Raw genomic sequence first — 11,595 nt, 5'->3', positions numbered from 1 at the left:
ATACGGTTTTAGTGTTTATGAAATATTATTATAAAATAAATTATATGATTTTATTTTTATAAATATTTTGACCTCCCTAAATTTTTTGTCTGTGGCCAACTCTTATTGTTAAAAACTACTGAACTAAACCCTTACCAGGGTTGAGAAGCTTACTGAATTACTGAATTTGAATTTATGCAAATCGTGACTGCATAATTAATTGCTTAAAACGATTGAATTCTTTTTTTTTTTGACTGAATTCTTAATACGACATAATTAATGGTTTTTTTTGTTCATGTTAACATTAGGACCCATTCTTTTTATTTTATTTTTAATTTAGATTAATTAAAATACGGGAAATTAGCACAAATAACCCAAAAAAAACAATAATTAACTATCTAACTACTCTAACCAAATAAATATCATACACACTATATAATCTACAATATATACAATTTTACCGTTATTCAACACTAACACCAATCTCTCTACGTCGTCGGGCCAGCATCGTCGGACCACCATCACCAGAACACCGCCGCCAGACCACTGCCGCTGGGCCGCCTCCAGTGGACCATTGCCGCTGGGCCGCCTCCACCGGACCACTACCGCCATTACACCTTTGTCGGACCACCTCCGCCGGAATACGACTGCCGGACCACCATCAGCCACCACTACTCTATCACCATCAAAACTGCCCTTTAGGTAATTTTTCATTGACCAGTAGTATTCACCTAGTTTTTTTTATTAGTTGGTTATTTTCTACATACTTTTTTTTTTTTGGTTATCACAAAAATTTACCCTTAAAATAAAAACCAAAATGAAAATGAAAGATTCGTTGGGAAAGGAAAAAAAAATGGAAGAAATATGACCTTGACTCTTTTTGGTGAAAGTAAAGTACATTTACACTTAAAGAAGAAAAAAAAAAAGAAACACAGAGACGAACGAACCAAAGAAAACCTCATCAGTCTCTCTAGATATCCTCTGAAGTCTGAAACCAATCTATCACTTTATCACTCTCTCTCTCTGCAACTTGCAACTACAACTACAACTACAACTAGCATCAACCAAGAACCTTTACTACTTCTTCTTTCTCTCTTTCTCAGATTCTTGTCTGAATTTATTTTGTTCTTTCCATTTTATCTCAATTTCACACACCTTTTCAAGATGCCGATCAACAAAGACCCATCAACACCTCCTCCTGTCATCGGAAAAATCGGTCCTTACACTGTCTTTATGACTCCTCCGGCCACTCCTAAACCACCTGAATCTCCCTCTCCCACCGTGTCTCAAAAGCCTGTGATGGCACCTCCCGTTCTTCCTCCCCCTCAGCAGTTTAAGTCGGTGGCTTCTTCTGGAGAGGACGGCTCTGTTTTGGGCTTCTTTAAAAACGCCGTCACCAAGGTTCAAAATGGTATTGAAACTAGAGAAATCTGACTGATTTTTGAGCTATAAAGTTTCCTCATTTTTCTGGATCTTGAGTTTGAGATTAGTTTTATATTGATAACCCTTTGATTGATTGATTCGAAATGGTGGAAACAGATGTAAAGTTTCTATCTTTGTGAAAGTGATTGGGATGTAGATTATTTCTGATATACCTTGAAATCTGGATTTTTTTCATACCGTTGCTGTGATTTGTTTAGAGACCTGACATTGTCATTCTTGTTTTTGTGTCTGTATGCTTAAACTACAGCTCATTCAAGTGTGGATGATCATTTGGTGAGATGGTTTGGGTTAAACCAGTCTAAGTATCAGTGGGCTTTGGATGAGTACTACGAAAGCAAAGGATCTGTAAGTGTTACTTTTAATCATTTCTTTCATAGACTGTGTCTATTCTTTCCTTTTTGATTCTCTCTATACATTTTAGTTTCAAGTTCTTGCGGTTCCTGAATCTCTCTTTCTATTATTTCCTTATCGATATCACTCCTTTAGTCCCCGCTTGATTCATCAGCTTTTTAGTTAACTTGCTGGTTGGACAAAATTTAGTTTCATGTACATTTTGGTGAGCTTAGAAGCAAAGCTAGTTCGAGTGTTTTTTTCATTTAATTCTAAGGTAATGAACACAACAAATGCAACCAATGGAAAGGATATAATGTAAATGAAGCTTGATGATCTTCACCCAATATCAATTATAAAAATTGCGTTTGGTAGTCAAAAAATGTCACGGATTGGTTTTGGACTTTTGGTCTCTTTGGTCATTGATTTAGTGCATATGTTCCTCAAGTACATCTTCTGGTTATAGCACTCATCTTGTTGAAATCGGATGCAGGATATCAAGGCTGTGAAAGCAAAGGAGATGCCTGGAAAAGCACAGAGCGTATAAGTAAACCATATATTATAAACATCTTTCCAAAACCTGTTTTTCTAAGAGAGTTAAAAAGCTTCGAGTCTTGAGGAAAGTTTTATTCAGATGATTGATCATGGAATCCATTTTAGCCTTAGAGGTCTCTTTTGGTATATTTTTTTTAAAAAAACCTATGTAATGTAGCTCTTTGTTGTTTTATGTAACAATGGAGATGCCATTCATCCATTTGGGTTGTTGTAAGTTTAATGACATTATTCACTTTTTATTATATTCACTTTTTACCATATATTAATAATTTTTATATGTATGTTACATGTCTCTGAATTCAAAATAATTTGCTAAAGTTTTTTCTCTGACTAGCAAAAAAAAATTTCTGCTTGCTATGATTCAACTGAAAAGTGATTAACAAAAAATTAAATTTGTTTGGCGTTTCATCATTACCTCGTAATTATCGGACTACTGGACCTCGCAATATTCAAGGCCCATTATAAAGACCCAAATTCTTCCCGACAACAGCCCAACTGTCTCTGTCTGGTCATAAATCATCTCAAAATGTTTTAATATCTTTTTTTAACTTTTTAAAAATATTTTCCGGTTTAAAAATATTAGAATTTAAATTTAATAAGCTAGAAAAAAAACCGAAGAAAGGGTTTAGGGCTTTTGCAAATTTGTGCGTCTCCCTTTGCTTCTTCTTCATCCCCAAAATCTCCGCCTCTTCTTCGCCGGAAAAGTAAAGAAAAATAAAAACAATGATTCGCGGCGGAAGAAGCTACGTAACTTCACCTCCTTCATTCTCCAACGACGCTAAAAAGCTTCTTGTTTGCACAGGAAACACTGTCTCTGTTTTCAGCGCCGCCACTGGCTTACAGGTACCTAATTTTTCTCCAGAGTTCTCATGGTTTCCCTTCGAATCCTTGATTTATACATTTCTGTTTTAGATTACATCGCTTGAAGGTCATACAGCTCCAGTAACGACTCTAATCGTAGTTCCTGCATCGAGTCCTGCTCAAAAGATCCTTTGTTATTGTTGGACTGCGTCTCTTGATGGTACAGTTCGTCATTGGGATTTCTCAGGACCTGAGCTTTTGAAAACCATCGATGCTCAGCTTCCGATTTACTCTATGGTGAGTTTAAAAAATATAAAAGTTGAATACTTTTTTTGGGTTTTTGATTAGTCTTTGTGATTGTGAATGTATCTGTGTATTGTTTTAATCTTGTAGGCTATTCCTTCTCTTTTGAGTGAACCTCAAGTACAAATTGATAAACGTCGTGAATTATCTGGTAAGTTGGTTGCTTATGTTTCGGTTGAGGATACAAGTGTTGTTAAAGACGGGTCTAAAGAGTTGCGTGGACATATCAGAAGATTTAACCTTGCTAAACCACGAATTCCTCGTGGAGACACTTTGAAAGAGGTCAGCTTTTCATATATCAGAGTTATATTGTATTGTATTGGATTGTGTTAAGCTCAAATCATTTTTGCTTGTTTCTTTGTGTAGACGGCAGAACCAGAATCTATTGTTATCAGTCCCTCTGGAGAGTTTTTCGGAATCCGTCACAAGTGTAAAATTCATATATGGGATGTTCCTTCTTCTGGAGGAGGGTCAAGGCATGCGGTTTCCAGGAAGATGACACTGCATCATTCAAAGTTTATCAATGCTTTTGCTTTTCATCCCACTGAGAGAATTATAGCTGCTGGAGATGTTACTGGAAGAGTCTTGATTTGGAGAGGTTTCGGTAATAGAAAACTTGCCTTGGGTAATCAAAAGAAAAAAGTGAGAGCTATGGTTGATTTGGATAACGCTGGGGTGAGAGGTGAAGATGATGCTGAATCTTGCACTACATGGCACTGGCACTCTGCTGAAGTTAATGTCCTTAATTTCTCTTCCGATGGAGCATATTTGTACACAGGTGCGACCAAGTTATTTCTCGCTTACATTTCCTCATGCTTGTGTTTATATATGATGTTGGGCCAATATCCATTAGTTTATCAGCCGATACAAAAAACTTATTGTTCTCACTCTGAATGGTGTGTGATTTTTGACTCTTTAGGAGGAAGGGAAGGGGTATTAGTTGTTTGGCAGCTAGACACAGGGAAGAAGAAGTTTTTACCAAGAATAGGGTCTCCCTTGTTGTACTTCATGTGGTCTCCAGATCCAACTCTTTCTTCTGTAAGTCAGTTAGAGCTTACTGTTTCAATCTCATCTAATACACAAGCTGCTGAAAGCAAAAGGAAATGTTTTGCTGATTTAACTAAGAACGAGAGCTGCAGGTGGTTTGTGCAGATAATCAGATCCATTTGCTTAAAATGCCTTCCATGGAGATCTTAAGGACCATTTCTGGAATCAAGGTTCGTCTTAGAAACTTATTACTTAACCACTAACTGCTAAACCTGGGAAGTTACTAACCTCTCTTGGATCTTCCTTTCCTTTGGCATTTACTTCAATGTGTGTTATTTTACAGCCTCCCCCATCATTGCCTAGGATGTATGAAGGCTTGGCTAGTACTGTTGCCTTTGATCGATCTTCTGGCATAGCTGCTTTGTGCACAGAAAATTATTGTGTTCAGCTATACAATCTTCTTAATGACCGGGGAATATCAGAGGTTAGTAGCTCCAATATACCCCCTAATGAGCTATTTTCCACTTTCTCCTGTCTATAAATTCTCTAAGTCGATACGCGTTGATTGTCAATTAAACTTTTGTAACCAATTCTTTCGCAGATTCAAGTTTGTGAAAGAAACCATCAACCAGGCGATGAAATCACAGTAAGTACATCTCCTAGCTGTTTTATTTGGTTTTATATCTAGTGTTTTTTTTATTACATTTGGTGATAATTTGAGAGTACGGTGTAGGTTGTGGTGACAGCGGTTGCTCTCTCCCTCGATGGCTCAGTGATGAGTACAACCGAGGTGAAACTTCCGGAAGATGGCATAGGAGGTTTAGTGTCCCTCAAGTTTTGGGTGTCTGAACCAGACAGCAAAAAGTTCACCTTATCCACAATTGTATATGAACCTCACAGGTTAATAATAACTCACCCTGCTAATGGATAATGCTTCATTTTTTCATCATCACCTAATTTTCTTGTCATTTATTATCTGTTGTAAACATAGCAAATCTGGATTTCGATTTCTCTGATTTAGTCTGCAAACTGCTATATTCTGTACAGAGAGTGATTTTTCTCTTTCTGTATATCTTACAGGGATGCCGGTGTCTCAGCCATTGCGTTCCACCCTACCCGCTCCATGGCAGTTAGTACATCATTTGGTGGGGACTTCAAGGTAGTTCTTAAACTGATTTTACATACATCTCTTCTTTCTTTTTTTTGTTACTATTGATCTCACGTTCGCTCTTTCAGATTTGGGTTTGCAATAGCGACAAGAATCAGGCGGATAAGGACTCTAGCTGGATATGTCACGCAGTTGGCTCTTACAAGTAATTGCTTCTGTATGGATTAGGAAACTTCAACATTCACGAATTATTTGCTCAAATTAATATTCTCTGCCCTTTTGCAGGAAGAAGCCAATGACTGCTGCTGCTTTCTCGGGGGATGGCACTGTTCTGGCTGTTGCGGCTGAGAATGTTATTACGCTTTGGAATCCAGACAAGAACATTCTCTTGTCTGTTCTTGGAGCGACACTGACGGTAATTTTCCTTTCAGTTATCCATTTAAAATTTGGAACCTTTTTTATAAAGATGGTTGCTTAAACCTCCCTTTTTATTTCAGCCTATCACAAAGCTTTGTTTCGCTGGGACATCTGAGTTCCTTGTTGCTGCATCCCATTATCCGAGACCTGAATTGTCTGTTTGGAATGCATGTAATCTATCTTTATCATGGTCATATGGATTACGCATAGAAGGTAAATATTATAACACTTTCTCGAACTACTCCATGAAAATTCTTGTTGTGATTTTGCTTAGTCAATGTTTCATCTCGTTTTGCAGCTGTCACCTCCGCAGTGGATTCATCGTCTTTTGCAGTATTGGCTCTGATCCCAAAATCTTTTAAAACGGATGAAACTAAGGAGAATATCTTCCGCAGTAGAGATGGTGCCATTCTCTTGTTTAACGGATCAGATCCTAAGCCGGTATCTATATGGACTGTGATGAAGGTATGACAAAAGAAAAAGCCTGCTGATATATAATTGTAAAGAAGGAGAAACGAAACCAACGAGTTAAACAATGTCTAAATTGCAGGCTAAGGGAGGATCAATTTCATTTTTAGAAGGAGATAAGTCTCAGCCTCGCCTAGCATATGTAAATGGAAGCCATGAGTATGTTGTATTCGATCCCAATAGCGACGAGTCACAAGAGCGTAGCGCTATTGACTATGACAGTCTTGCTGGTCAGGAAGAGACAGGTAAAAGCAAGTTTTAAAACAAGCTATGAAAGAAACTTTATTGATTGTACCTTGTATTAATCGAAAAAGTCTCAAATCTTTTAGGAGACGCCGGGTACACATCCTTGTATGGGCAGTTACCTGATTATGACAAGAAGAGAATGGAGGATGCTGAGTCGTTGGCAACACCGTTTGTATCGTCAGATAGACCGTGGGAAACAATATTCAGCGGTTCTACTCTAAATTTCCCGCCACTTCAGAAATTATGTGCTGAGTTCTTCGAGTCCCTAATGGAGAAAAGAACGACCATTGTGGAATGAGAATTTACTTACACAAAAAGGTTTTGTAAGGTTTATATAGAAGAGAAGCCATCTTTGGTGAGCAAAGTTGTTGAGTTTTTGTTCAGGAAATTTTGTAGCTTCTTTTTGTTGTGAGATTCGGTTCGGTTTATGTTGTTGCTACCATATTGTGGTTCAAAAATGAAGGACTCTCTAACCAAGTATGCTCGGTTTGACTGATAGAAAGAAAAAACACGATCCGAAAACCTTACTACGATTTTGTATGCTTTATTGGGTTTTTACTATTTCTACTCAATAAATATGATTACCTAACTATTGGAAAAAAATATGATTACATAACTAGTAATCTAGATGGGGTAACCAAATTTAAACCGTGATTTTGTTTACAATTCTAAACATATCAAATGAAATAGAGTGACAAGCAAAAACAATTTGGGGTTTTTACTTTTTTTTTTTTTACTTTAGATTCTCAATAATTGTGAAACGAGTCAGGTGCTCCTCCTAACCCACCAAGAGAAATTATTCGAAAATCCAAAATATTTCAACTAACATCTTGCATTATATTATTTTTATTTTTGCATTATGCATTATTAAGTTGGGAATACAAATTGATATTTCATATTTTATTATATTCGTGGGCTATCTATATAGGTCTTTTGATGGTGGTCCAATATGTTGAGCTAATATTATTCTTTTAAGTACATGAAAAAGGTAATTGCTTTGGGGACACTTAACTTTTTATTTTTATTTCCACATGCATATGTAGGACAATACTGTAGTTTGTAAGGTTTGTGTTACGTATTGGAAAAGCTTTCTACTTTTGTGAAAGAGATGTAAAAAAAAAGATCACTGTTTTCGCTTAAAACAACAAAATAATTATCCAAGATCAATGCAAGTCTTTAAAAAGTTACTCCTACCAAAGTATTATGGTTCCTTGGATACCAAAATAATATTTGTAACACTCAAGTTCAACTAAATTAAGTGAGGAGGGCGATATAAAACATCAATTGTTTTATCGTATTAACATTGAACACTTAAGATACTTGCCTGTGCCGTACACCTGGCATGGGCTCCCACCAAACAAATCAAAGTATCCACATTTTGAACTTATTGTTCTTGTATTGATCCAAGACTGCATTATTATTAAGAAACAAATTATGTAAATACAATGATTAATGTTTTTGGTTTTAGATAGAATCATTGATCATCAAATTGGTATCCTAGGTCGTGGCATGCTCAAATTGGTTGAGTCAGGGATCTTGAAGACTCATTGTTAATGATATTTCAATTGAAAAATTATTTTATTTTAAGATATGACCACTCATTATTTTAAGATATTTGCACTACTAATTTCAGAAGATATTTGATGAAAAAAAAAAATGATTGTGTTTGCTTATACTAAGAAACAATGTAATTAGTAGATGCAAAACAACGTGACCCTAGCTCTTAAATGTCTTCTACTGAGATGATATCATGCCCATGGGAGTTTGCAAACTCTTCTGGATAGAGTTTGGTTATAGTAATAATATTATAAGCAGTCGACATCCAAAAAGAAATAACACCTCATTGAATACTACAATTGTTTACGGAATAGACAACTCTAAACAAATATATACAATAAAAACAAAATTGAATTTTCAACATTTTACAACTAAGTTTTAGATCTAGCGACTACGATGCGAAGAGCTTCGATTAGAGATAGAGTCAGGAGGGGAGAGTGAGATTGAAGAATCACATTCACAATCCTCAAGATCTTCATATCCCCAAAACTCTTCTTTCACTTCTTCTTCCTCTTCCATTTTCCATTTCTCCTTCTCTATATCTTCTCCTTGTAGTACTTCTAATACCTAAATGTACCATAGTAAATCCACAAATAAACACAAAAGAAATTAGCAATAATTATGAATATATCTTAACAATCAATCTTGTTATAATGTAGTAACATCTTCTTGATGATAACAATAATTAAGTCGTAAAAACTGCAGCTAATCTGGTTTAATAGTTTTTTATATAATTTATATAGTATTTGATTAAAGTTAAGCGTCGGTAAATGAGCCTCTTTAAATCATAATACTACTTTTCTTGGTTATTCAATCAATACAATAAAAGTTGAAATTTTCTGGTGTTGACACCTAAGCTTTTTAAACTCTTCTAAGCATGACACATCATTAAAAACTTAATCCAATCAAATTATAACAATTAATACAACTAAGTTTTATGTTCCAATAAAAATCAATCTCCTTTACACGTAACTTTTTCTCCCTTCTCCCGATCAGGGCCATGCCGCTATGTCAATCCTTCTCAAATCGATGATTGAAGTTGAAGTGAAGAAGAAATCGATCAGAAGAACATATCCAAAAACGTTTATATGAAAAATCTTTAGAATGCGTTTAAGGTTATAAAGGATCTTGAAAAAATGGAGCTATAACGAATCCAGATGAAGGAAGGATGGTTGGAGAAATACATTTGATTCTATCTATACTTTATGTGAGAATATCATATTTAGCAAAGTTAGTATTCGTTCCTACCGTGTTTAGTATTTTGATTATTTGGTTGGCAACAATCAGTTGCATCTCTGATCTTAGACAAATATTTTATCTGCAAATTAAAGTGTCAAAAGCATTGAAAATGAAAGCTTTGAAAGATTTCTTAAAGATTCTTAGTTCTAAAAAGTTTAGTCTGGCGATATGATATCTGGCAAGGTTAGATCAAGATACTAGCTGATCAAGGGGTTTCTTAAGGTTATTTGATTATTGATTCTATGTCTCAATGAGATAATATAAAGTTTATTGTTATTACTCTATATATCCTGTTTTTAATGTAAGAAATTTAAATGAAATTTATTTTTAAATCTATTTGCAGACAGTATATTTTTAAACATTTTTTTCAAGAAAACAAACAAATAAATGCTCTAAAAATTACATGAAGCTTGTATATGGAATTTCAGTATAAAGCGTTCACCTCATGTATTGTTTTTCAAAATTAAGAGGCATATCTATTTGATTTAGTTATAGTTTTAAACAATATAATTTATATTACAACTTATATGTATTATTAAAAAAAAAGTTCTAAAAAAAATCTTGCAACATAGCACGAGTGTCAACCTAGTAATCATAATAGAACTATAGTGCTTGTTTTGTTTTATATGGGACTGTGATTAAGATTAGGTGTCGGTAATTGAGTTTTTTCATATATTATAGTACGTGTTTTTAATTAAATTGAAAAGTTGAAAGGTGTTGCTTTTTTCATAAAAAAAAAATCAATAACAAAGAAAAAGTAACATAATATAAGGTTTGATGTATATGTCGTATTAAATAATGATGTTTATAGTTAAGGACCAGAGACATTTTTTAAGTCACGCAGCCGATGAGCTAACTGAAAAGCGATCGTTGAGTAACATATCGACACGATTACGTCTCATTTATGAACCAATCATCAATAACTATTTTCTTTGACGAAAAAAAAACTATAATTTCATGGCACTTAGTTATTCGTTTGTTGCTCAAATAAGGGTTTCACTTATACTATAAATGAAGGGAAGAAACAAACATATGACTCACTATAAAAAGAAAATTAAACTAACATATATATTGAAATATACTAGTATTAATGGTTATGATTAATAAGCTTCATGAACGTACCTCGATCATGGAAGGTCGACACAGAGAGGATGATCGGATACAGAGAGATGCCGCGAAAGCTATTCGATGAAGTTGTTGGATATCGAACTCTTCACTGATCCTCGGATCCACCAGCTTCTCAATCTCTCCATCTTTTATAATCACTTTTGCCTGAATTACAAAAATAAAAAATTAGCAACTCTACAAATTCGTATATATAAGAAAATACATTTTTTTAGGCAGTGTAAGTTTGATTGGTAAAACTATATGATGAAAAAGTGATAAAACAGCTGTACAAATTTTCCAAAACTTTTACCAATCACATTTTGGAAGTATATGGATTTTTATAATAAAAATGTTTTGGAAATTAGTCAAACCAAAAAAAATAATTAAGATAACTTATGCCATGAAATAACCGATTAGATCATAAATAAAAATCAGAGTTAATTTAGAATTTACCCAGCTGTGTAGGCTCTGATGAGAAGCATCAACAGGTTTTTTACCGGAAATGAGCTCAAGCAAGAACACTCCAAAAGCAAATACATCAGTCTTCTCATCTACAATCCCATGTGTATAGTATTCTGGTGCTAAGTGCCTGTTTGGTTTATTTTAAGAAATGATCAATTAGTATCACTAAACAAAATTAGAAACTTTGTTAAAGATAGAAATAAAAATTTGAGTAAAGAGTACCCAAATGTGCCTTCAATTGGAGCGATGGAATGATGAGACCATTGAGAAGGCAGCCATTTTGCCAACCCAAAATCAGATATCTAAAAAACAAAATTTTTTTTGACTCTTTTAATAATATATAACCAAATGAAAGAAGTGATTAAACAATAAAACAGTAGAAAATTAAGAATAAAAAAACAGAGGAGGGACCTGTGGTTGATAATCTTGGGTTAAGAGAACATTAGAGGATTTAATGTCTCTATGTATGATCCTTCTCTGACAACCTTTGTGTAAATAATGAAGCCCTTTTGCTGTCCCAATTGCAATTTTATACCTTGTCTCCCACTCCAGTGGTGCTTGATTCAAATCTACACCAATAACAATATAACAAT

General features: G+C 34.5%; 3 protein-coding genes across 3 annotated transcripts in view; 2 read left to right on the top strand and 1 right to left on the bottom strand.

Annotated features, from left to right (window-relative positions):
• Window positions 887-2,567, top strand: LOC104767259. Its single transcript, XM_010491310.2, has 3 exons — window positions 887-1,390; window positions 1,670-1,767; window positions 2,246-2,567. Exons 1-3 carry the CDS (start codon window positions 1,144-1,146, stop codon window positions 2,297-2,299), a joined length of 399 nt encoding a protein of 132 aa, XP_010489612.1. The 5' UTR covers window positions 887-1,143; the 3' UTR covers window positions 2,300-2,567.
• On the top strand, window positions 2,919-7,170 carry LOC104767258 (WD repeat-containing protein 75). The gene is made up of 16 exons (XM_010491309.2): window positions 2,919-3,150; window positions 3,220-3,405; window positions 3,502-3,693; window positions 3,778-4,189; window positions 4,331-4,449; window positions 4,551-4,628; window positions 4,742-4,882; window positions 5,000-5,044; window positions 5,132-5,298; window positions 5,479-5,557; window positions 5,635-5,711; window positions 5,792-5,921; window positions 6,004-6,136; window positions 6,222-6,388; window positions 6,474-6,636; window positions 6,721-7,170. Exons 1-16 carry the CDS (start codon window positions 3,031-3,033, stop codon window positions 6,933-6,935), a joined length of 2,424 nt encoding a protein of 807 aa, XP_010489611.1. The 5' UTR covers window positions 2,919-3,030; the 3' UTR covers window positions 6,936-7,170.
• LOC109130913 (receptor-like cytosolic serine/threonine-protein kinase RBK2) overlaps window positions 8,468-11,595 on the bottom strand; it is a 4,418-nt gene continuing 1,290 nt past the window's right edge. The window contains exons 3-7 of the mRNA XM_019241007.1: window positions 11,414-11,589; window positions 11,225-11,304; window positions 10,994-11,129; window positions 10,556-10,705; window positions 8,468-8,761 (exon numbers count right to left, since the gene is read on the bottom strand). Of these exons, the coding sequence (XP_019096552.1) occupies window positions 8,579-8,761; window positions 10,556-10,705; window positions 10,994-11,129; window positions 11,225-11,304; window positions 11,414-11,589 (725 nt within the window). The 3' untranslated portion in view covers window positions 8,468-8,578. The remainder of the gene's footprint in view (window positions 8,762-10,555; window positions 10,706-10,993; window positions 11,130-11,224; window positions 11,305-11,413; window positions 11,590-11,595) is intronic.

Source organism: Camelina sativa, chromosome 19 (genome assembly GCF_000633955.1).
Source record: "Camelina sativa cultivar DH55 chromosome 19, Cs, whole genome shotgun sequence".
Lineage (NCBI taxonomy): Eukaryota > Viridiplantae > Streptophyta > Magnoliopsida > Brassicales > Brassicaceae > Camelina > Camelina sativa.
The sequence above is the reverse complement of the archived record's forward strand: the minus strand, read 5'-3'. Positions and strand labels throughout refer to the sequence as shown.